Genomic DNA, 26,352 nt, shown 5'->3' with positions numbered 1-26,352 from the left:
TTTTTAGTTAAGCCCTGTGTGGTATTCTGTGTCCAGTAAATGTTACTTTTGATGGATTAAGAGTGGTTATTGCACATATCTTTCACCAAATGGAGGAGAAATGAGATCCTAGGGAGAGTTCAGATTGAATTAGAAAATCTGAGAGGAATTGAAGGGAAAGTAATAAAGGAGCCCTCAAGAACATAGTGTAATGTTTTTCTGAACGCGAAGAAATGATTGCATAAAGATATAAGTACAGTGCAGTGGCAGCATCCTCTTATGTGAGCCTCACAATGAAGGACTAGAAACAAGAAGAGCAAGAGAAAAGATGAGTTCAGATGAGGAGTAGCTGTAACAGGTAAGTAGAACAACCCAGAAACCAAGAGAAAGGCAACTCTCAAAGGTGGTGTGTAGCAAGGGGCACACATGTGTACAGGCCAGCAAAGAAAACCCCCTTAGCTCTCATGAGAGGATCACTGGAAACTTCAAAATGTGGTTTAAGAATATCTAGTGAAGCTGAAAAACATGCAGAAAAAGTAGATGGTTGAGAAGTGAATACAGATAGTGTGGACCACTGGTTTAGGAAGAGTATGGATTGGATATGAGATGGTAAATCTGGGAGATTCAGGAAAGGTGGAGATAAAGAAATAAACATTCTTGAATCTTAAATGATCATTGATTTAAATCATTTAATAGCCCCAATACAATTACATTCTTCTCCAAAGGCATCCTTATGACTGACTCAACTATTATCAGAATGAGAAAAATAAGAAATATAAATGAACCAAAGCCAGTTGCTTTAGTTATTTCTAATGTCTAAATTGTTTTAATGACTTAGACTTGAATGTACTATATGTTCTCCGAAAACAAAAACAAAACACCGTGTGCATATGGAACTACTCCACAAAAACACTGTTATTCATATAATGCTAAATATTAATTAAAAATTAAAAAAAACATAAAAAAACACTGTTATTGAAAGCTTCATATCTAAAGTTCAAGATAATTATCTGTATTGCCTATATAAAGGGTCAGACCCAAAAAATGAAATTAAAAAAAAGCAATATTTTATCAAAAGTGAATTTCTCTGTGTTCTATCTGTTTAGGTTCCTCAGGATGAATGGTCAGGGTACACCCCTCGAGGTAAAGACGATGAAATTCCTTGCAGAAGAATGCGCAGTGGCAGCTACATCAAGGCCATGGGGGATGAAGATAGTGGGGACTCGGACACAAGCCCCAAGCCTTCTCCCAAAGTGGCTGCACGGAGAGAAAGCTATCTCAAGGCTACGCAGCCGTCCCTTACAGAACTCACCACCCTCAAGTGAGTACTCCTAACACGATGTTCTGATGGTGCCTTTTCTTGTATTGTTGCCTAGGATCAGATTGTGTAACTCCTGAATAACATGAGGCAAGGGACATTCTACAGGTGAAACAGTCTATGACACTGAATGAGCTGTTGATTTCCACACTGGGTCTGACTTGATTGTCCCTGCACTTTCGAAGAAGGGACACTTAGATGTCTTCTGCATAGTTCATGAACTAAACACCTAAATTCCAAAAAGAAATCTTTTAAGCAATCTACAATGGCTCTTGAAAATACCCAAGATTTTTAGGAAAAGATACCAATTCTTGGACATTTGTTGAGCAACTAATATGTGGAACTCTTGCTTAAAACTCCTTCAACTTTTCAGACAATTGATAAGTATAAGAGAATGCCTTGAAGTTTATAGAATATGCCCATTGTTTAAAAGTGGGTGGTGTTTAAAGATTCTTGATGCACATTTCAAAAATTTGGCACCAAATTCGTAGAAAATTTTAAGCACCGTAAAAACTTCTTTTTATTTTGAAAATGTGATTATAAGTCGTCTTCACCTGTATTTGTGCCATTTGTGAACAGATAATATCATTACAAAGACTACTAAAAATTATTATTTTAAGTAAGTTCTCTGGGTTTTGATGCATTCATTTATTTTATTTGAATGGAAGAGAAATGCAAAGAAGATGAAAGACAGGCAGAGGGAAATCTCCTGTGCATTAGCTGACTCCGCAAATGTGCATGCCAGCATGCCAGCCAGGGCTCTCCTGGCAAAAGCCAGCCCTTCCACATAGGAGGCAGTGACCCTGAGCCATTACCTGATGTCTCCTAGGGTATGCACTAACAGGAAGCTGGAGTGAGAGGAATAGATACAGTACTTGAACCTCCTATGGGACGCAAGTATCTTAATTGCCTCCTCCCTGATTTAATTTTTGATACTATTTATGAATCTAGAGACAGAATTATATTTGAATCTGAAAACCATATTGCAGATAATCAGTGTTTTAAGTATCATTGATTCCACATTTTGATGAAATATAAATTATTCTTTATGCATGTGTGTGATTACTGAATAAAATGTAAAAAAATAAATCAGTGAAGCAGAAAAGTTCAAAGCAATTGGGCTAAGGAAAACAAGCCAGATGGTTAATCAAGAATCGTTAATGTAGCCATCTAGTATATGAGGGGAATTTATTTAAATAACAAAGTCTATTTTATTTTAAAGAACTGGACAGGGGGATTGCCATGTGAATTCTTTCCCCAGAAAGCACATGGAACCACTGTAGAAGATTCTAATTAGGTGTTAATATTAATACATACTTAAAGCAACACAAGCCAAGAAGCTCCTCCTGGTTTCTTTCAGCTTTCAGTAGTCTTCTTGGGAGCCTTCTTACTGTAATGCATTGGCTCTCTGGGGTATCTTCGCAAAGAACCACAGACATGGGTTACAGTCCAGGAGGTTGGAAATCTAAACCAAGATGCCAGCAGGGCACACTCCCTGTGAAGCCTAGGAGACCTAGGGGATCTGGTTGTTGCTAGCAGTGCCTCACCCCCTTCGCCCCAGCCGTAGTGCCTGGTCTCTGTCGTTGTCCCCTATGGTGCTCTCCCTCTCTGGCTGCATTTGGCTGCCTCTTTAGGCTCCTCCCGCAAGACTTCATCTTAACTTGATTCAGTCTGGAGACTCCATTTCCAAATGCACTAGTCCCTCTTACTCATGATTTAACTTTTCTTGGTTTCAGTTATCCGTGATCAGCTGTGGTTCAAAACTATTGACTAGAAAATTCTAGAAATAATACATAAGTTTTCAACTGTGCTCCATTTGGAGTAGTGTGATAAAATAATCACAACATCTTAGTTTTCTAGCCTGCCTGGAACATGAACTAGCCTTTTTGTCAAATGTGTTCTTTTTTTAAAAGATTTATTTTGTTTTTATTGGAAAGTCAGATATAGAGACAAGAAGAGACAGAGAGGGTGATCTTCCATCCATTGATTCATTTCCCAAGTGACTACAATGGCCATTGCTGTGCTAATCTAATGTCAGGAGCCTGGAGCCTCTTCCAGGTCTCCCACATGGGTGCAGGGTCCAAGGCTTTGGACCGTCCTCGAATGCTTTCTCAGGCCACAAGCAGGGAGCTGGGTGGGAAGCAGGGCACCTGGATTAGAGCAAGCACCCATGTGGGATCCCTGACATGCAAGGCGAGGATTTTACTCACTAGGCTACTGTTCCAGGCCGAAATGTATCCATGCTTTACACACTGCAAACTGTCAGTCATTCAGTTATATTAATTATCATATTGACTTCACAGAATCTCAGTACTTGTGTTCAAGTAATCATTAGTTTTTTTAATAATAGCCCTTTAGAAAAAACAAAAGTGATGTTGATGCTTTGATTTTACTATACTATTATAATTTTGCCTTCTTACTGGTTATACCTAAGATCCTCTTGTGCCTAGTTTATAAATTGAACTTTCTCACAAGTGTGTAGGCACAAGAGAAAACATGATGCATATATAGAGTTCAGTTCTGTCTGAGGTTTCAGACAGCCACCTGAAGTCTTGGAACATATCCCCTGAGAATACGAACTGCTCCGGGAAGGTCACATTCCTCACTAGGAGTGAGGACTTCAGCTTATCTATTTGGGAAACATAATGCAATCCACAGCGTGACCACACAAGGTAAGAGTTCATGGTAGAAATTTTAAAAAATGATAACAAGGCTTTGTTGAACCTCGGTATACCTAGCATAAACACAGATAATTAGATATCCTCAATCTGAAAAGAAATGGACTTGTAACAGAGGCAGTGAGTCACTGTAGCATGAGATGAGGACAGTCAAGGAAACTTCTGGTCATCATCATCTATACAGATCTTAAAACATCTCTCCATGAGCAGGTGGTCATGACTGTGGTATTCATTGGCATCTTCCAGAACATGTGTGGGAGTGAATGTGAACAAGGAGGTCACTTAGACCTGGGGACAGTTCCTTCATGTACACACTAAGCAACGGGACTTTTAGTTTATCTCCAGGATGCATGGGTCACATTTGGCTGTTCTGTGACCAGGCACCATGATTCAGCTGCTCCTAGGAATACCTAGCTACGAAGGGAACAGGAAGGAGTGGAGCTGTGAGAGAGGTGCTGAGGACAGCAGTGGGTGCCAAGATCCCACCAGGTTCGTGCCTGGGGGCTTCTGTCCTCCAGCATTCTCTCTGAAGTTGCTAGAATGTCTTCTCTCTCATTTATGTAGTACTATCTTCCTCTCGTCCTGGGCTGTATCCTTACAATCATCTGTTACTTCTTTCAGAGCTCAGGAGTTTTAAGAGTACAAGGAAGCGAGTACACAGTGCCTAGGCTGATTGTAGCTAGTTCAGGCAGTGAAATCATTGACCTGAGCAAAAGCTCATCAGCTGTTTCCTTCTCCCAAATTTTGGGAAGCCAAGATGGTAATCAGGTTACTAATAAACACCTAGTAAACTGAAAATCGTATTTTCTTTACAGGGTTGCAATGTCACCAAACTGCCTCTCTTGCCCCCCTATTCCTTAGCCAACAGGAATGCAGGTGACCACCATTGAAACATCTCTTCCACTCCCCAGTGTTAGTTCTTAGCTCTGCTTACTTCTATTCATTTCTCCCTTATGTATTTTCTGACTTGCATTTATCACTACAAGTCTACATAATAAGCTTCCATCATGTTCAACTTCATAGGATTATTAAAGATGTCTAATTGCATGGGATTTAGAGAAATACAGAAAGAGAAAAGGAAAATCCACTGTGGGGGGGAAATTCATGTGACTCAAGAAATTCTGTGTTATTCCTTGATGATGTTTTCACTAGAGATCATTGTTTTTCTAGAACTTTGAAGCATTCATCCACCAAGAAAGCCAAGCCCCATATCCTTGAATTCTAGCTCCCGCCCCCCAAGAAAAGAAAAATATATTTATGCTCCTACTTCTTTGACATTTAAGTTAATTTTTCCCTCCTTCCTCCCCAGCAATTCACAGCTTTACGGATGAATCATACTCATGAACCAAGATAACTAAAATTAGTCATGTGAGATTGGGGCAACATTTAGTTTGAGGTTTTCAACTCCCATGTTCCCTCGGAATGTTGGCAAGACGGCACTCCTACACTTTCTTAGATTGTTTTTTTGTCTTTTCCTTTTTCTGTTTTCCAAAGGCATCTGGATGGTAGATTTCTGTTTGTGGTTTCCATCAGCTACTTAATGTTATTGATCTTCAAATATATAAAGTCTTGGGTCAGCCAAACATTCTGGAATTAGGAGTAGTTGCTAAGATGATTAAGTACAAGTGCAGACCTACAAGACTCCTGCTGCAGTTACTCTCCAAAGTGCCTGTTTCTCTCATTCTCTTCTCATATTCTTCAATTGTGAATAAAACCCTTCACCTGATCGCTAGCTTTCCCTTTTCCTTATCTGTTGAGTAGCTAGCAATATGAAATGGCAGCATCACACAAAAATATTTGTATTTTCAAAACACATTTCTGAATATTCCCTAGTAGATTTTTTTTACCAATGTGGGAGAGTTTTGGGGCCAGAAGCCCCTCACTACTCCAGCACAGCTTGGCTGTGATGAAGAACCTGGCTTCTCTATGGTTTTGCTGTGATATAACATTTATTCCAGAACTGACACTACTGCCTGTTATCATGATTAGGCAAAACCAAGCCCAAATCTCACCTCGACTTTTATTCGTTGTATTGCAGAAAGGACATTTTTCAAATGATACAAAGTGGGCAGTCATTGAAAAGTTTCTAAAGTCAAATTCAAATAGCCAGTGATTCAAGGTAAATAGCACTTGAAAATTTCTTTATACGTCTTTATCCTTGCCAGTGATTCGAGGTAAATAGCACTTTAGAATTTCTTTATACGTCTTTATCCTTGCCAATGATTCAAGGTAAATAGCACTTTAGAATTTCTTATACTTCCTTATCCCTTCATCCAGGCATTAAGAAAAGATTTTCCCTGTATGAAATAGTCAGTCTTTAATATTATAAGTTTTGAAATTTCTCTGTAATTGCCCAGGCTTTTGTCAGAGGGCCAGTCAGAGCCCCTGGCAATTTAATTAAAAGTCTAACAACAGTCCTTAGAAAAACTTATGTTCTATCCTAAATACCTGCAGGCATATAGTTTTTTCATTTGTAGGTTGGTTAATACTCCATCTTCATTTTTCCCTTGGGCCTGAACCTTTCCAGTGGTGTTAGATAAAATGGCAAAATACTAAATAGCTCTGTGGCTTTGGGCAACTAATTTAATCTCTCTAAACCTCCCCAATGAAATGAGAGTCTCAAGCGTTTAGTAAGGAGGCTACCGCTCAGGTGGCACCCAGGACCATGGCAGAGAGCATCAGCAGGTCCCAGCTTTGGTGTATCCCAGCACCTTTCCCACTGAGTGCAGATGAGGCCTCAAATTCCATATAAACCCTGTTCTTCAGCTGCCATTGATTCTTGATGGCTGGAGACAATGTCCTTACTCTATTTGAAAGTCTCTCGATACAAATGTGTCTAAGTGAAATGAAAAGGCTCAGAGAGGAAATACTGTCAAGTAAAGTAGTTTAACAAGATAAAGGGAGCTGTTCTCCCTCAGCTAGAAATCTGGAGATCTAAAATGAATCGGCTCTACATCAGAAACCTAAAATTCTAACCACCTGTTGGAGCCTGTGTTCATAGCTTATCTTCAAGTGTCCTGCCTCCTTTTTATCTCTCTAGGTACAGGATGTCCTCACCTGTTCACATTCCCAACACCCCTCCTGCCCACATGCTGTTCCTCATCTTCCTCAGGTTCCTTGTCTTCCTAGAAAAAAAATGGGAAAGAGGGAAGGGAGAGAAAAAGGATAGGAGCCTGGATATTTGCTTCCCAGAGGTATGAACTCTAAAGACATAGTAATGCATATCCCCCTTACTGTTGTCCACCAGGAATGAAAGGTCTCTGTGTCCTTTTCTTATCACTATCCTCACTCCATTCCTCCCGTGCTTGCTTCTCAGTAAGACATATGACATTAAGTAATGCAGACAGTGGTTGACATAATAGAACAACACAACCTAGCCCTACAAAATTGTGAATTTGGGTCTTCAATGATATAAATACAGGATAGTTTCCCATCTTTACCACTGATAATTCTTTTTTTTATTAATTATTATCTTTTTACAATCTTGACATAATTAAGGGTTAAAAGGTTCAAGCACTACAGGAAGATGGGCGAAACAATTAGTTCTGTATTGTTTCCTAAATATATCTGATGGCAGGGCCTGGCACAGTCCATTGCCCCGATCAGCTGGTGGTTGCAATTGCTGGGTTGGTTCTGTTTCCATCCCTATCTTCCACTGGAATCAATGGGTGTTTGCAGTCCAGCCTGGTTCTGCCCACCACATACTCGGCCCTCACATGAACCAGTGGAAGCTGCAGCCTAGTCGGAGCGACCCACAATAACCCCCACCAGGTGCGCCCCATACCCTGGTTTGCCAGTATGTGTGGCAGACTAGTCCAGTCTGTCCCACATCCCATTCAGCTCTCCTGCATGTCAATGGGTACTGAAACCTTGTTCCATCTAACCAGCTCAACTATCCAGCCTTCACGGATGTTGTTGGGTGTCTGTCTAGCCACCCCAGCCCCTGTCCTAGTTTTCGTGCCCTTCCATGGGGGGGTGGTAACCCAAGAGGGAGGAGTCCACTGTTTCCCTCCCAGGCCACTCCCACTCCCAGATTATGCACTCTCCAGGTGGTTCTGAGGTTTAACTTGACAGAACTCGCCCCCAGTGCCAGCTTCTGCCAGCTGATGCTGTGGCTAAGCCCCAACAACCCTCACCCACTCTAATTGTAGATTGCACCAGTAGGAATAATCACCCCAGCCTGGGTTTTCCCTGATCTGATCCACATGAGGCACACAGGTGTTGTAGCCCTGCCCAGTCTGGTCTGCCCCCATCCCAGCTCACGCTCTCCAGTGGGAGTAGCTGTCCAGCAAGGGAACCACCCCTTATTCCCCTGCCGACTCTGCCCCCTACCTTCGTAATTCTCAAGTGTGCTGGTTGGGTGCTGCGGTCACATCTGGCACAGGCCACCTCACCTTGGCATTCCGTGTTGTGCACTGGCTTTTGTCGCTCGACCCACACTCTGTTCCAGCGTTCGGATTTGCCAGTGGATGACGTGAACTGATTCAGCCTGGTCTGCCCCAGACCCATGCCAAATGTATGCCAGTGGGACACTTTCCATGACCTCTTCTGGGCTGTTCCCTCCATGCTTCTTGCGCTTACCTGCAGGGTCTGTGTCCTGCCAGAGGAGCTGTACCACTGATAATTCTTTCTTCTGCAATCCTCTATCCTTCCAACTTCCCTCCAGCCTTTCCAAAATAGTTATAAACTCAAAGCATCTAAAACAAGAGCCATTCTTGCTCATATACCAATTATCACTTACTCATAGACAGATTATCCATATACCTTTCAAATTCTGCTAGAAACAAGGCTTACTTTTCAAAAAAAATAAGAACTAGTACAAGAGATTACCTGTGATATTAAATTCCTGATCACCGCACACACACAGGTTAAGAAACAAAAAATTGGTTCTTCACTGAGACAGGAACGTCTTCTTCCAAACGATGGAAGTTTGTATGAGTAGTGTAGTTTCCATTCTAGTAGCTTGCTACATAATTACTCTAGAAAAACATGTTGGGGTAGGAAGACTGCATCGGTGGAATTACCCAAAGAGTGAGTATGCCCACAGAGAGGTGTGAAGCACCTGTGTGTCTTTAAGACTCATAAAAGAATTAAAGGAAGTCCAGGTACTTTTTAGAGAGAAGGAAACAGTTGTAAAAGTGAATGAAACATTCATGCTTTAGCAAGGTTCTAAGTGCCTGACTGAGTACTAGGGGTTTTACAGTAACCTTACTTCTTCACCATTTCACTTTCCAATGTTTCAGTTACTTGTGCTCAACTACAGTCCAAAAATATTGGTATCTACCTTGACTTTTTCGAGAGACTGCATTGATGCATCATCTATTACAGTGCATTGCCATAACTGTTCCATTTTGCCATTTAGTACTGTTAATCTCTCACTGTGCCAAATTTGTAAACTGATTTATAAATTATGACATGAGAGCACAGATAATAAAAAATGGTGAGAGTAAGGTTAGATCTGAAACATTTCGGGGACATGTCCATAACCTCCAGTTCTCACAAAGTCTCAAAAGGGGAATGAGAGTGCTTATCTCAAGAAACTATCTCATTCCAGGATGGAATCTTGCTTTTTGTAACTTTTCCCACCAAGAACACATTTGCAGCCTTGCAACTATTTTCCATCTGCTAATTTCCTTGACTTAGGTTTTGAAATAATCCTTTAAAACTCTCAAAAATAAGACATTTTCTAAATAAAAACGTATCAAATGTTTTAAATTAGTTGCTTTTTAAGTAGTCTTCAATCATTTGGCATGGCTAATTTATGCAAACTTTTTTTAACAACCCAAATTGTCTTTCCCATAGAATTTAAGAGGCTAGGAAGCACTTGCCTCATTTACCTTTGCCCAATTTGTACTTAGTAACATTTCCCTGCCAGCAAACACAGACAATAATGCATGTTAAACAATTCTGAAATTCTCCTAAAGCAACTCTAATTGGAAAAATGTGCCCAAAAAAACCCACTAAGGTCTATTACAAGGCCATCCATGATTCAATCTCAAAGAGTATTGAGACCAAGTAGTGTTACTATAAAATGGCTCTTTTAGAGCCCTGACCACCGGTTGTTTTCTCAGCACTGAACCTGTTGAACCAAGTAGTTTTAGGATGATGAGCACAAAGACATACAAGCAGCTGCCAAGACAACAATGGACACAGACAGACAAAACAGATATCAAACTAGTGGTAACCAATAAACAGAACCAGAATAAAACAGACCAGAGGGTACAGAGTGACATCTCTCCACTGGCCTGGATCTGGGAAGTAGTATTGCATCCAGCACTGCCAAAATCCGCACTTAACCTCTTGAGGTTTTCAGGACCTGGGGAGAGCTGTCCACTCCAGAGGACTCTGGCAGGCCTTGATCTCTGTGGACCCCAACTGCTCCCACTCAGACCCTCGGACACCAGGGCTGAGGAACGTCTCAGCAGCCATCCCCTGAGTGCCGGCCCTACAACCTCAGCAGAGAAGTTCCCAAAAATCAAGTACCTAGAGTTTCAGGACAGAATTCACTGGGACCTCCAAATGTTGGGAGTTGACCACATCTATCCCATAAAAGAGTTAGAGGCAGACTCTTTGAAGCTCAGGAGTCTTTATTCGTCAGCCAGTGCTGACCAGTGAACTGTCCCATACCACTGCAAGTGGAAGAGGGGAGCAGCCCTGACCAGTGATGTTCAGGAGTTCTCAACAACAATCATCCAATCAACTAAGAGAGCACTGGTACATGATGTGAATCATTCAGCCAACCAAGCTTATATCAATGCACAATACAAATTATCCAATGAGCTGTAGTAGTGTGAAACACAGACATCTATTCAATAATAAATAAATTTATTTAATAATAAATAAATTAAATAATAAATCTATTTAATAAATCTATGTACGCATCATACACTCTAATCTATCCTATCAGTAAGACCTAAACCAGGCAAATAGAACCTTCCCTCTGTACCGAAACCAATTTGGACCAATCAACTTACCACATAAGCTGTAAAATAAAAGCAAAATCTCATTCTGGAATGAGATCTTTTCTTGGGATATGTACTCTCGCTCCCTGTTCTGGACTTTCTGAGAGCCCAAGGTTATGTGCACATCCCAGAAATTTTCAGGAAGACTAGGCTTACTGTTGCTAATTATTTTATTGTGTGGGCTGTCACAATGACATGTCTCTAGACGAAATACATAGTGTATTTAGGCTTCCATTCTCTCTTTGTGGCTCCAGGAACTCACTGAAGGTCTTGGGACATTTTCTTCCTTGTGTAAGACGGGCAAACGTACATTTGTGATATCATTTGCTCCTAACAACTCTATCTGTATGAGTCTGCTCATTTTATACATGAAAAATCTGCATCTCAAAGAGATGAAGCAACTAGTCCAAGGTTACAAATTAGTTAAATGTCAGAGGTAAGAGGAGCTGAGGTGTTGAAAGCAAAATGACTAAATGATGGGTAGAATGATAAACTGGCTAAAATGGTAATGATCAATTATGCCAACAAGGTTAGAGAACAGAGAAGACCAACCAGTTGTGGACAACTGAGAAATGAGCCAGAAAAAAAGAGACATCCAATTTTAAAATGACAGATGGGTTTAAGTGGAGGTCAGAGGGCTACAATGAAGTCAATTCTAACCTGAAGGTATATGCAGCAGGCATGAGGCTGAACCAGGAAAGATGTGGAGAACTGTTGGATTCAGGTTTGGCCTGGAGTGAGGGAAGCAAGGACCAGCTAACCCAAAGACCAATGTTTCAAGGGGCATGACTGACAGACAACTCCAGAAACGATGATGGCCTCTTAGGAGAAGTGCCTGTCTTTGGGGATCTTTATGCCACAACTTGCCAAGGACTTGTGTCTGTTCCTTGGTTTAAAGGATACTACCTGAGCCAACTTATGGGTGTGGATAGATTGGCACAGCTGACTGTACAGGGTTTTGGAAACAGCAAAGAGATGTGAGCTGGGAAGATCCCAGAAGGGGGTTTCAAAAACCCAAGCTCCCCATACCTCTTTAGGGAGTACTGAACAAAGACACTGCCCACTGTTACACTGGGGAAATTTCTGTTTGCCAAGAACCTTAAAATTTCTGTCTGTTCTGCTCACTGTTATATATTCAATTCAATATCTACATTCCCCCTGAAAATGCAGACAACAAACATTTATTCAATCCCTTTTAATATTTAAGTGCTCTATGATTCATTTATCCTTGATTTCAATAAATTTATTAAGTGCTATAATGAAATTGAGTTTTCCAGAGTCAGATATAGGTAGACACCTTAGAATCTAAGAATAGTAACAATGGCCTCTATGGAGAAAAAAAGAAGCTTAACATTCAGAAATTAGAGATATTAACATGCAGAATTTTGTTTGGAATTTTTTCTAGTAAGAAAAATCAACTTTACCTGGCATGGGAAAAGGTTGGGTTTTTTTTTTATTACTTTATTGCAGGTTACTACTTTGTCAGTTTACTTCAAGTTAGTAGTATTGCCTTCATTTTACACCATTAAAAAATCCTCCGTGCACACCCCTATGGCAGGAATTCCTACAAGAGAAACCCTATTTCAGTAGGGAGCCTTGGCAGACACATTAGGAACTGCCTCTGATCCTTCCCTGGCAGCAGGCAGGGTCCAAGTCCTAAATAAATGTACCTTAACAGAGGATGCACGTGGAGTTGTAAAACCATCAACATTTCCAAGTACCAAACAGGAGGAAAATAGATGAAAATCTCAGCCCAAGCTATTTAGGTTACCTAAGAGGAGGAACTTCTAACTACATAGTTAATATTGAATAGATTAATTTGGAAACAACAGAATAATTTTAGAAACAACCTGAATTAACTTTCTCCAAGAGCTTTGTTGATTCTGCACGGAGACTTGAGTGAGCTGGCCAAAAAGAAAAAGAAAAGTTAGTAGTTTCTCAGTCTGAAGCAGCCCAAAGCTTCAGCATAAAGTAAGCACCATTATTTTATTTTTATTTGAGAATCAGAGAGAGCTCCCATTTACTTGCTTACTCCCCGGATGCCTGCAGTGGCTGGGTCGGGGGCAGGGGCAAAGCAGAAGCCAGGAGTGAATTCAGGTCTCCAATATGGATGGTAGGAAACCAATTCCTTGGGCTATCACCACTGCCTCCCAGGGTCTGCATTAGCAGGAAGATGTCATCAGGAGCCAAAGTTGGGGATTGAACCCTAATACTCTAGAATGGCATTTGAGAATCCTACATGGCATCCTAACCGCCAGGTCAAATTCAACCCATAGCACAATACTTGTATCATGCACACTGAGCTTGTAGTTTCAGTGTTAGTATTCAGGAAGATGAGATTTCAAGTCACCCAAATAATTCAATACTCCCTATATATATCACTTCCTTCCTATCAACTGAATTACTCTTTTCCCAAATACAGTCTTAAAACCCTGCAGCTCATCTCACACCTTTTCGGGCTTTAGAACATCACTACTTCTCACTTGAATGGTTGCAGTGAACCAATTTGTCTTGCTGTCAGCAGGCTCTCTCTACTCCGACTCCTATTTCATACCAGGTTTCTGAAGAATCATCTTGGTATCCCATTTATCTTTCCCCAGTCCCTCAATATTTCATGGAAACCTCTCACGGTAAATAAAACTCCATTCTCCTTTGAGGTTTCTTTTGTTCTGTCCCCTTACAAGAACTCTATGTGTCAGTCAAACTGAACTCTGATTGTTTTGAGAGTGCATTTGGCTAGCTTCCATCCTGTACTAGACGGGATAGGTTAAATTAAAAGTACGCAAGTTGTAGAGGCTTCTACTAACAGAAATGTATTTCTTACTCATGCTCGTGTCCATTTTATGGTCACCCAGGTCCAGGTTGTGGATATCCCATGTCAAGAAATGCTTCCAAAGTCGCTAAAACAGAGGAAGAGCATAGGGTGAACAGAACATTGGATTTTTTTTAATAAAGCAAACATTTATTAAACTATAATAAAAACATTCGATAAATTACAAAACATGAGCAAGAAAAACAAACGGCACATGCTTAACTGTAGTTGACATCCAAATAAAATTTACATTCCCAAAATATTATACAGTAATTAGAAAATACCAGCCAAAGTAATATTAGGATACTTTTACGTGCGATCTCAACAAATTTGGATTTTAATGCTTCCACCTGCAAGTGACATAAGTTCAACACAGACAACACAGACAACGTTGAACTGTAAAGAGAACAGAAAAGGCTAGTTTACCATGGTCTCAGAACATAGACACATAAACAATATTCAGAGAGCATCACTAATGACTATCAGAATCTGTCATTCTGGACACTTAACAATATGGCTAGCAGACAGAGTCCCCATCTGCTGGTTCATTCCCCCAAGGCTTACAATGACCAGAACTGAACCAGAACCAATTCCAGGATCCAAGAATGCAATCCAGTCTCCTACATGGCAGTCAGCAACCCAGCTAATTGAGCCAAAACCACTACCCCGCCAGAGTATGCATTGGCAGGAAGCTGGAATTAAGAGCTAGATCCAGGAATTGAACCTTAGTACTCATTTGGGGAACACAGGCATCTTAACACACTAACTGCTCACTCTCAGCATATGCTGCTAACATTATGTTTTGTAACTACTTCCTCTGGAGTTATAAGTTTATTTGTTACATCATCTACCTTCCTGTTGATACAGGCAACAATTTGCCAAGTGATTCACCACTGCATAGCATAGATCCACGTTTCCCAGCTTCTGACAACAGTTACCTTGCTATGTGCTACCAAATCTTGAAACCATAGTAAAAAAATGTCAGGATTATTTTCTTGTTTTTGTTCCCTGAGCATTCAACTTCTTGTACCAATTTATGTCCTACCAATTGACCTACCTAGAATAGAATAGGATTTTTTTCTGGTAAAAATCAACCCCACATGCTCGCTTCGGTAGCACATATACTAAAATTTGAATGAAAAATCAACCCCAGACCTTAGCTGTTAATTTCTTGCTCATGATATCATGAGTTTACAGGAAGAGGCTATGTCCGTTGTAGTCACCCAGATGCTCAGAATGATAGAATGTCCATCGTGACTGGTTCCCCCAGAATCATTAAATCAAAGAAAGGGATGCCGTGAATTGAGTAGTATTGATCACTGTCATTCACATTTCACTGGCAAAATCAACCACATAATCACACTGCTATGGTGTCAGTGTGTGTGTGTGTGTGTGTGTGTGTGTGTGTCCCTGGACTCAAAAGTTTAGTTCTCTAAGTTTTATGTTAATGTTCTTATGAGGGTGCAAACTTAATTCAATTGCAGTCTTAAAGTGGAACTCCCAGGGTCAAATCCTAGTGGCTGTAGGAGAGGACGTATGGAGACATAGACAGTGCACTCCTTGACTCTCGCCAGGTGGTTCTCTACGTGACCCCAGGGCTCTTCTAGCAGAAGCACCCTCACCAGAGACAAAACCAAGGGAACAACCAATCTCAAATTGTGAACCTCAGGGACCAGGTACACAACAAAATTCTTTTTTGTTATAAAGCCAGGCTGCCTGAGCTGTTTCACAATAGTAACAGAAAGCTGAATGATATAACACTTCTAATTTTAAAGAGGCAGGAAGGTGCAATTATACCACTTACCCCTGCAGTGGAAAACTGATGTATTTGGTGAACTGCATTATGATATCTCCCGGCGTTGGTTTATGCTATTCTCTCACCTGTATTTCTAGAATGTCATCTCATAGTTACATATTCATTCAGTGAAGACTTATTATTGTGTACTTATTATTGCTCAAGAGTACAAGATTTGAAGCCAAATTATTTCAGTTCACAATCACAGAAACCCTTATTTTTAGATAGACTACTGTGGGGAAATAATTTAACCATTCTGTGGCTTTATTTCCTCTTCGGGTTTATATAGGGATGATAATATTTCTTACCTCAGGAATATTGGGAAAAATCAAGAAGGTAACATTTGTGCAACATAACCCAGTGCCTAGTACATTATGTTCTTAGCCACGTGCGATTTGTTAAATGCTGGAATATATTAGTGATTAGGATATTTAAAAGAATCCATTTTATAATAAAAATTGAGGAAGAAACTAAAACTCTATGCTTTCAAATTTTCATCTCAAATTTTACCTCTCCCCGTTGTCTGCTATTTCTTCATCTTAAGAACTCCTGAAGTACAGGGTTAATATTTCTTGAAGTAATTACTGTCTTGTTGTCTGCTTTTCTATTTCCTCTATCCCTCTTGTAGAAGGAGGTTCAAACACTGACTTAATCCTTGTGAGGCACTTGGCATGAGATTCAGCCCCGAGGAGATGCTGAAGAAGTGATAACTACATCATCCCTCCAAGCCTAAGGTGCCTTGAGTGGTAGCTGCCCACGTAGCTTGAACCAAGGTGCTGATCTGACTCGCCTGCTCCCTCAGACTCTATACCCTCCTCCTGTTTGGGAATCTGTGGTTGTCTGAAAAGCACCCTGTTCCTTCTCAAGCCTACTTAGCTTTGCCAGCCCACCTGGAGGCTGGAAGCTCAGTCTGGCAGGTACACATTACCATGTTAAAAATATCTACGCAGCTGTCCCTAGTATTGTCATCTAATTTGAACATTAGCATATTCCCTTCTATTCATCTGGGGAAGCCCAGTTCTTTCTGGTTTCTCCGAGCAGGAGTAAGGATCTTCTGTAAGTGACTAGCATTAACCAGTTCTTTTAGATGGGAGGAAGAGTTGTCTCTAATGATCACATTAACTGCTTAGCATTTCATAAAATGTATTTGTGAACATGCATATTCCAGTGAGGATATATGTCATCTTGTATCCTGTTAACTATTCTATCAAAGCCTATTTTTTTCAAGATAGCATTTTTAGTACATCTTATTTGACCCTTAAAATAGTCTTGGAAGGGTTTTGGAGTTGATGCAATTAACATTGTACAGATATACCAAGGGTTTCTTATTATTTCAAGCTTCCTGAGACAGAGCACAGGTTAGCCCTGAGTCAGAAGCTTTCCCGTCTATCTGCCATGCCAGCTTTCTCCCTCCACGGTCTTGTAACACAGCCTGGGACTGTGCTTCACAAACTGGACATTGTTCTTGACTTCCAGCTCAGAACCGTGTTTTACTTGTTTGGACCACTTCTTCTTCCCAGAGAAAGCAAAGCTGAGAGCCCTCAGCACAGATCCAGGTTATCAACTGCATAGGAAATTGCCAGCACTTCAGTAGCATCATCACTCTACCAGATTTCAGGAGAGGCGGATGCTCTGCTGAGGAAACACGGGGCTCAGTCACTGCTCTGATGTTAGGACCCATCCTACAACTCCAATCTTCCAGACCTGGATCGAAAAGCTAATCAAGGATCATGTTCTTTTTTTTTTTTAATTATTTATTATTTAACTTCAGTAATTACATTGTATTATGTGACACAGTTACATAGATACTTGGGTTCTCCCCACCCCTCCCTAAACCCTCCCACCATGGTGGATTCCTCCACCTTGCTGCATAACCACAGCTCAAGTTCAGTTGAGATTTCCCCATTGCAAGCGTATACCAAACATAGAGTCCAGCATCTTATTGTCCCGTCAAGTTCAACGGCTTCTTAGGTATACCCTCTCTGGTCTGATGACAGAGCCAGCAGAGTATCATCCCAGTCAATTGAAAGCTCCAACATACCATCAGCAAAAATTTACATCATTATGGAATTAATTGACATAGTAATGAGTAACCAATATGTTAAAAGTAAATGCGGGTTCCCAGATCATGTTCTTTAGATACTGCTCTTCCCCACTCAAGGAAGAAAGGTTGTGTTGGAGTCTTAGAGGGAGGAATGCTAGAAAGCCTAGCTGGCCATGTTCATCAAGCCCATGGCTACATTTCTGCACTGAAAGAAACCACTGCAAGTTGGGCTAGGCCCAGCTGGCCAAAGAGAGACCCTAGTATGTGACTCCTAATCCCACATCTATTATTGTTACCTTGGTAGGGTGGCATTGTTACATCCAAGCTAAGCCTTTCCCCAAGAACGGCAGCCCAGACAACTCTGCAAAGCAGGAAAGTTTATTGAGGAAGCAGGTAAACATATCAACCGGCTGGGGTCAGCTTTCCATTGCTTCAGAGAGCGACCCCCAGATGATGGTTACAGGGATTTTATAGAATGAGTAAGTTATACAGTTATGGGAACCAGATAAGTTGCGCAGCCACCGGAGGCAGCCATGAGAACAATGGGTGAAGCAAATCTTACAATATTAATTTGTGAAGTCGAGAGCTACTGGCAGGGCATGCTACACCTTGTGATCCGGTCCAAAGAACAGGAAGCTGGCAAAGGATTTTGTACAGAAGCATAAAGAGCAGGTTAGCAAATTTATGCAAGCCTGAACAAAGTGACTCCATTTTGTGATGGGATTTCACAGCATTAGCCACTGTAGAATGTTTATACCACGGAAATCAACATATCTCGGAAGTTAGACCTTTTTCTCCCACAGTCCATTTGGAAACATTTCTTAGTATGCTGCTGTGCCTTATCTTCATGCCTTTTTCTCTTTTTTATTTTAATTTTTATTTTTATTTTAAATTTTGAATTTTATGGTACAATTCTGTAGAGTCTAGGATTGCCCCCCACCCCCAAACTGCTTTTTCCCATAGTGTCACAATAGCATAGTCCTTTTTAAGTTGTTATAACTCTATTTCATGCCTTTTCTTAAAGAGAGGAAGGAAAAGAAATCATAGAGGCAAAACTGGAAGGAACCTTAGCAATGATTCCAACCCTGTTGTTTTGCAAATAAGGAGATGGAAGTCTAAAAGAAAGCAGAACATTGCTTGAACTGTCCAGCAAGCCTGGGGATACAAGTCTTCTCTCTTTCAGCCAGTTTTAACGCCGCCACATTCCCTGAGAAAGGAGAGAGGCAGGGCTCCGTGGCAGCTGCTCATGTGATTACCTACCACCAGAAAAGATGAAAACAGCTTTGTGTACAGTGATTACATGCAACTTGTAAAACTACATTCTATGTGCTACTTCAGACTCAAAGTGCATTCATAAAGGGAAAATTTAATGTAAAACGGAAATAGCAAGGGATGATTTCATGAAAAGGAAAGGCTTCAACCTGGAATTTCCTTATTATTCATTCAAAAACAACAGACTGGGGAGAAACTAGGCTGATGGGTGCATAATGAGGAGTATTTAAAAATTGGAAAACATCTTTGATAGGCAGCAAGGATTTTTATATCCAAGACCCTTAAATACCCAGAGAATTCATTTGATTACAAACCAGTTAATCTTAGGGATCCATTGACGGCAGATGGCAGGAAATGAAGTGCTGTCTTAGGAAGATGGCCTGCATGGTATGCAACAGACAGGCCAATGACAGATTTTGCTCATGTAGATGGATGTGTATTCAACATTGTTCACATAAACAGTGTTTTTGATATTTTAGTACTCATTCTCTGTGGGAATGCTTAATGGATAATATTTACTTTCTTTCTTGCACTTCTTTTATTTCATTTTTCTTTTTGCTTCTTTCTTACTTTTCTTGTCATATATACTAATTTTAACCAAAAACCACCAAAAAAGAGGAAAAGCATCTTAGGGAATAATAGCTAACACTTGGAAAAATTTATACCAGGCACAATGAGTAACACTCGTGATATCTAAAACAGGAGTAGTTGTTACCCTCCATCTGCGCAGAGAGACCAGGCACGGGAGGTCGCTTGACTTGCCGAAAGTCACAGAGAGAAGGGTACTGAAGCCAGGGTTTGCATCCAGAGCCCACACTGACCACTCTTCTCTCCTGCTGCTGAATGCGATGGAAACAAACTAGTGGCAGAGAATTTTTAAATCAAGGCAAAGAGCTGAAAGCTGCCCTGATCCAAGGAGGAAATTGTAGAAGCTTAGGCTGGGGTGAAGCGAAAGAAGTGATCGCCACAGTGACACAGAGGAATAAAAACAGCAAAATTCAAGTTTCCCAGCAGGGCAAATCTGATGGCTGCTGCTGTTTTAGAGGTTGTTAGGATTTTCCTTGGTGTGGATACAATAAGCACCACACCTACACATGTTTGTTTTCTGTTTAGAACTAATGGCAAAAAGGTCTTTCTAATTTAAAAAAATTTTTTTTTGCTTTAGTTTTTTGTTATTACTATTATTTGAAAGGCAGAGTGGCAGAGAGGAGAGATAGACACAGGAGCTGGCACCCATATAGAATGCCAGCACCACAGGCAAAGTCTCAGCCTTCTACGTCATGGTGCCAGCCCCCTTTTATATTATTATAAAAATATTACATTTGATAACAACTTTTAATGGCCTCATAGTATTTTAATAGATATAAACTTTCTTCACCTCACTTATCCCTTACTGCCGTCCATAAAAGACATCCAGTTCTACAGTTTTCTCTTTCCACTTGCAATTATATCTGAAATATTGTTGCATGCAAGGCCTGTAGATTAACCGTCTTATTTCTAACAATTACAGCATATTTCATTGCCTATATTATATTCAGATAATCACTTCCCCCTTTGAGTGGGGAATATTCTTCCTACAAAACTGGAAGGCAAAACAACATTTCAGTGTTCTGTCAGCATGCCTCAGTCCTGAATATGCCACTGCAGAATTCAATGTAAATAATTCTTCACTGGAAAATTACCTGGGTGACCTTTGTGAAATAAATGGAATTTTTTGTCTGTGTTTCATTTTGTAACTTCTAGGCATGGTATCGAATCACCAGGTAGAAATTTCCGGCTTCTTTTCCATGTGACTATTTTAAAATGCAGCTGTTTAAAACAGGATGAGAGCCCTCCTTGCCTCTTGTTAACAATCTTAGGTAGAGGAAATTCCTAACATTAAAGGGAAGGAAAAAAATTTGAAGTGATATTTTGTTCTCCCCAAATTGAGTGAATCCACTAAGTGTCTGTGCTACTTTCCCCTCCCCGACTTTCTTGAGTTTATTTAAGAGGTTGCCCATAGCAACCACCCACACTCCAAGTAACTGAATCCAGTACTGTGGAAAGCAGCCTGGCACGCCTCTGTCTTGCTTCCAGAATCATTCTTTAGGCTCTGGTGGTAACCATGCAAAATCTAAACAATCATTTACATATATTAAGGATGGCTGTTGGTCTCCTTTCTTTAAAAAAAAATAAATAAATAAAAATCCTATTTGAACAAGGTGGTGAAACACTGAACCTAGAAAACCTTTATCCCTGGAATCTGCGGGTTGCCCTTGATGCTGCTCGGGATGGGACAGCTTTAGAAATAGTAGGAACATCATGCAGACACCCCAGCAGCGGGGACAGAGGCCTGCCCACCCCCCTCTGCCTGCCTCTCCTTCCACGGTGGCACCCAGGTTGCTGGTGCCACAAAAAAGGGGTAAGCTAGGGTGCCAGTATCACTGTCAGAAAAGGCAGCCTGAAAGAACAGAATGGGAGAGGCAGAACTGGGTACAGATCTGGATGTGACACGAGTGACTACATTTCTTTGTGTGTTTCCCTCATTTTTAAAATAGGTCTAATTACCTATCATTAAAGCATGGTGAAAATTAAAAGAGCTAACAAACATTCAACACCTCATCTGGAATGCTTTATTCAGTAAGCACATATTTAGTGTCTTCTGTGAGCAAGTTACAAATTTTTATAAATAAACAACCTGGGCTCGGCACGGTAGCCTAGCAGCTAGAGTCCTAGCCTTGCACGTACCAGGATCCCATTTGGGCACCGGTTCTAATCCCAGCAGCTCCGCTTCACATCCACATTCCTGCCTGTGGCCTGGAAAAGTAGTCGAGCCTGGCCCAAAGCCTTGGGACCCTGCACCTGCATGTGAGACCCAGAAGAGGTTCCTGGCTTCGGATCGGCACAACTCCAGCTGTTGCGGCCACTTGGGGAGTGAATCAGTGGACAACAGATCTTCCTCTCTGTATACATGACTTTCCAATAACAAAAATAAATCTTAAAAAAACAACAGCAACCTTAGAAGAAAAGGGACATGTGGAAAACCAGACACAAAATAGATTACTCAATCATCCATAACTTGGCAGGCTAGACAGGTCCTTGCAAAGCTAGAACTCTGCCCTGCTCTCCCAGCCGTGAACACAACCAGCTTCATGATGGTCCTTCATCTTTGTTCCCTGAGTTCACTCCTGTCCCTGCTCCCAGAGGAGGAATACTTCCCTGGCTGACCTGAAGGGTTCCCCAGAGAAACATGAAGCCACCTGCTTCCACGGAGTTCTCCCCAGTTTCATCCACTGACCGTGGACCCAGTTAGTCGCTTTGAGTCTACCCCTAATCCATCTCTCTTGACTTCCCTTGTCTGCTGGAAGCATCCCACAGGCAAGTTGCTATGGTTGTTCTATGGTTCAGTGACGCTCAATGCTTTCCTGATTGTGCTAAGCCCACAGATTAGCCTATGTTCACAGGAACACAGCAATTAGAATAGCAGGGTTTACAGTGAGCAGAATCGTTTTCCTAGTACATCGTGATGTGCCGAATCCTCATCTCATCTCCCCAGGTTTGGTGAAACATACCCCTCTGACAATGTACGACATAAACTAGTGGATTCCCCCCACTAAAAATGTGAAGAACATCCCATTTTCCAATATTTTGGCCTTTAACTGTAGAAAACTCTTTTCCTATCTCATCATTCACATGTTTCATCCTTTAGGCCACATCTGGTAGTATGCTCAGGCTGCCATAACAAATACTGCAAACTGAGTGGCTTCACCAACAGTAATTTAGTTGTATTTTTCCATAAGACTGAGATCAGACTGCCAGTCTGCTCAGGTTCTGTGAGATGCTCTTCTGTCCAGCGGGCCCTGAAACCACCAGGGGGTGAGGCAACAGTGCTCTTCTGCAGCAGAAACACTGGTGAAGAATGTCAGTTTATTCAAGAGAAGTCACAAGTTATATAGGGTGGAGAAGTGGGCAGGCAGAAGGCCATCCCAACAATACTTGCACCCAACAACAACATTGTGACTGGCTAACAGGTATGTCTATCTCTCTGGACTCTCCAATGGAGTTAAAGGTCAGGAAGCACAGGAAACTGTGTCTTAGGGCAGACTCCTTACCTGCTGAAAAGCAGGATGAATGTAACAGTTGACTTCCTAGAGTTGTTTACAAAGGAAGTCCTAGCACAGCTTATTGTAGGGGCAGAGGGCATGCCCAGTGAACAGGCCATGCTGGAGTCTCAGCCAAGGGCACAGTGTGCCTTGTGCCTATGGCCTCCCACATGGGCTAGGCAGGCAGAGATCCAGGGGCAAGCTCCCACAAATTGCTCTCCCTGGCTTCCTGAAGGAGCCCACTCGCTAAGTCTTGACATCAAATGGATGGAGAGAGGCGCTCTGGTGTCCCTCGTATACTTGTGCTGGCCTCATCAGGAAGCTCTCGCCTCATCTAATTTAATCACCACCTCAAGGCCCCTTCTGCAAATATGATCACAGTGGGCATTAGAGATTTATTTATTTTTATTGGAAAGGCAGATTTCTAAAGAGAAGGAGAGACACAAAGAGAAAGAGTTCTTCCATCCACTGGTTCACTCCCTAAAATGCCACAATGTCCAGAGCTGAGCCAATCTGAAGCCCGGAGCCAGGGGGCAGAAGCATCCTCTGGGTCTCTCATGTGAGTGCAGGGTCCCAAGGCTTTGGACCATCCTCCATTGACTTCCCAGGCTACAAACAGGGAGCTGGATGTGAAGTGGAGCAGCCGGGACATAAGCCAACAACCAAATGGGATCCTGGTACTTGCAGATAGAGGATTAGTCTGTCAAGCCATGATGTCGGCCCCACACAGTGCGCATTAGGGCCTCAATCATTCTGTCTGTAGTACCAGACCTCCGTCTTCTTGCCATGACCGCAGTAGCCTGAGAGAGGCTGCTAACACACCTCAGGAAAAGGAGCTATTGGGAAATACAATTTTCAGTCATTAATTTAATGGCTGTTGTTTTTACCCACTAGGCATCTGCTACCAGAATTTACTTTGAGTGGCTGGTGAGGACCCATCTCAAACAAGCTTTAGCTCTTAGCTTACTGGATGAGCGTTTGTGACTCACAGGCCTAAGACATCTTAATGACTCGAGCTCAGGTTACTCATTGCTGCTTCTTCCGGGTTGTCTTTAATGGACTGTCATTCAATGCATGTTCACCCACTGCTGGGCTTGCTTTAAGTTTTGATGATTCATTTATTTTATTGTTAATTTTATGATACATTTCATAGGCTCTGGGATTTCCCTTCTCCCCTGCCCAAGTCTCCCACCCACTGTATTACAATAGTATTACAATAGTAATACTTCGTAAGTAGTAATAGTAATACTTCCTAAGCAGTCATAAGCCCATCATTCTGCTATTTAAGTGTATCCTGACATTGCAGGTATGGACAATGGCAAACTGTCCAACATTGTATTGTCAAGATTTTTTAACAGTTTCATTGGGAGTTCATCTTCTATTTGGAAGTAGGGATGCATACTACATTGTATCTTCACATCTAGATATGATAGTCTTTACTACACAGTTATTATACATTCCCTTAAATGAAAAGCCATAAAACAAAATCAACAACAGGAAGAAAGTTTTTAAAATTTACAACAACACCTATGTTATGGCATTTAATTGGTCGGAATGATATTCTGCCAGCTATGTCTTCAGACCAGAGTTGGTCTCCCCAAGAAACTGTTGAATTGAGCTGGACAATAAGCTACTGGACTCTATGCATGGCACATGCTTGCATTGAAAGAAACAAGACAAGATTTGAACTGTAATACTGCAATAAGGTGGAGCAATCCATCATGGGGGGAGGGCACGGAGAGGGGATGGGGGAACCTCAGAGCCTATGAAATGTTGTTACAAAATGAAACGCAATAAAAAATGTATGTAAAAAAATTTACAACAACGTGAAATGAACTAACATGCTACTGAATAATCAATGTGTTGCTGAAGAAATGAAAAAGAAAAGAAACAAAACAAGAAAAAACCTGCTTGGAGAGAATGATGCTACCTGTGAGTCAGTGAAGAATTTAATAAAAGAAACTCTTTTGTAGATATGAAAATCAAAACAAAAATTTCAAAACCCGTGAGTTGCCACAATAACGGTATTAAAAGGGCTATTGATCTTATATTTTGCATGAAGGTTGCCTTATATCAGAGAAAGCATATGATATTTCTCTTTTGGGGATTGACTTATTTCACTGAGGATAATGGTCTCTAGTTGGGAACACTTGGTTGCAAATGGTAGAATTTTTTTTCATGGCTGAGTAGTATTCCATGGAGTAGATGTACCAGTTTCTTTTTTTTTTTTTAAGATTTATTTATTTTTATTGAAAAGGCAGATGTACAGAGAGGAAGAGAGACAGAGAGGAAGATCTTCCGTATGATGATTCACTCCCAAAGTGGCCGCAACAGCTGGTGCTACACCGATCCAGAGCCAGGAACCAGGAACTTCTTTCCAGGTCTCCCATGTGGATGCAGGGTCTCAAGACTTTGGGCTGTCCTCTACTGCTTTCCCAGGCCACAAGCAGGGAGCTGGATGGGAAGTGGAGTTGCCAGGATTAGAATCGGTGCCCATATGGGATCCTGCCGCATGCAAGGCAAGAACCTTAACCATTACGCTATCGCGCCAGGCCCAATGTACCAGTTTCTTTATCTATTCCTCTTTGGATGAGCATCTGGGTTGTTTCCATGTCTTTGCTGTAGTAGATTGTGCTGCTATAAATACAGGACTACAGATCCCCTTCTCATATGCAAAATTCATTTCGTCTGAATATATTCCCAGCAGTGGGATAGCTGGGTCACACAGCAGGCTTATTTTCAGTTCTCTGACCACTTTCCATACTGATTTCCATAGTGTTTGTACTAGCCTACACTGCCCCAACAATGAAGGAAGGTAGCTTTCTCCCACATCCACCCCTACTGCTAGGCTTTCTAAGAGAGTATTCTGCCTGAATCTTACCAATGGGATGTGATGCTAACTAGAAACAGTTGTCACCTGCAGAGAGAGTGTTTCCTTTTATGTTAATTTTACAATTGTAAAAGTCTGTGACTTTTATCCCACTTGATTGTTAACAATTCCCTTCTAGGCAGCAAAACACTACTCCTCCCACAACAGGTCCTGAATAGAACTAAAAGTAAGGGGAACCTGAGAATTAATTTCATAACAGGATGTCTTCCGAAATGCTAAACAAGAAATTGATACAGGGCATAATTTTGTAAGAGTTGTTCCGTGCAATCATCGTTATGCATGTTACCAAAGACAGCTTTGCATGTAAAGTTCAGCTGCTCTGACAATCTGAATTACAAACTAATTTATGTGTGTATGTGTGTGTGTGTATATATTTTTTTTTCACATATTTTCACATGGGACCCAGGACAGACAGAGGAGTGATGCCAGTCGCCAGTCATCAAACATATCAAACATGATAATGCTTACCAAAGGTTATTGGGAATAGCTGGTTGTTAATTGGTGACAGCCAATAGGAGAA

At 41.3% G+C, this 26,352-nt stretch overlaps 1 protein-coding gene across 11 annotated transcripts in view; it reads left to right on the top strand.

Annotated features, from left to right (window-relative positions):
- The window catches only part of DLGAP1 (DLG associated protein 1), a 753,977-nt gene that overhangs the window by 502,507 nt on the left and 225,118 nt on the right, over positions 1–26,352 (top strand). For all 11 annotated transcript variants that reach the window (XM_004579625.2, XM_058676808.1, XM_058676806.1 and 8 more), the window contains one exon: positions 1,086–1,300. In XM_004579625.2, the coding sequence (XP_004579682.1) occupies positions 1,086–1,300 (215 nt within the window). The remainder of the gene's footprint in view (positions 1–1,085; positions 1,301–26,352) is intronic.

Source organism: Ochotona princeps, chromosome 18 (assembly GCF_030435755.1).
Source record: "Ochotona princeps isolate mOchPri1 chromosome 18, mOchPri1.hap1, whole genome shotgun sequence".
Classification (NCBI taxonomy): domain Eukaryota; kingdom Metazoa; phylum Chordata; class Mammalia; order Lagomorpha; family Ochotonidae; genus Ochotona; species Ochotona princeps.
The sequence above is the reverse complement of the archived record's forward strand: the minus strand, read 5'-3'. Positions and strand labels throughout refer to the sequence as shown.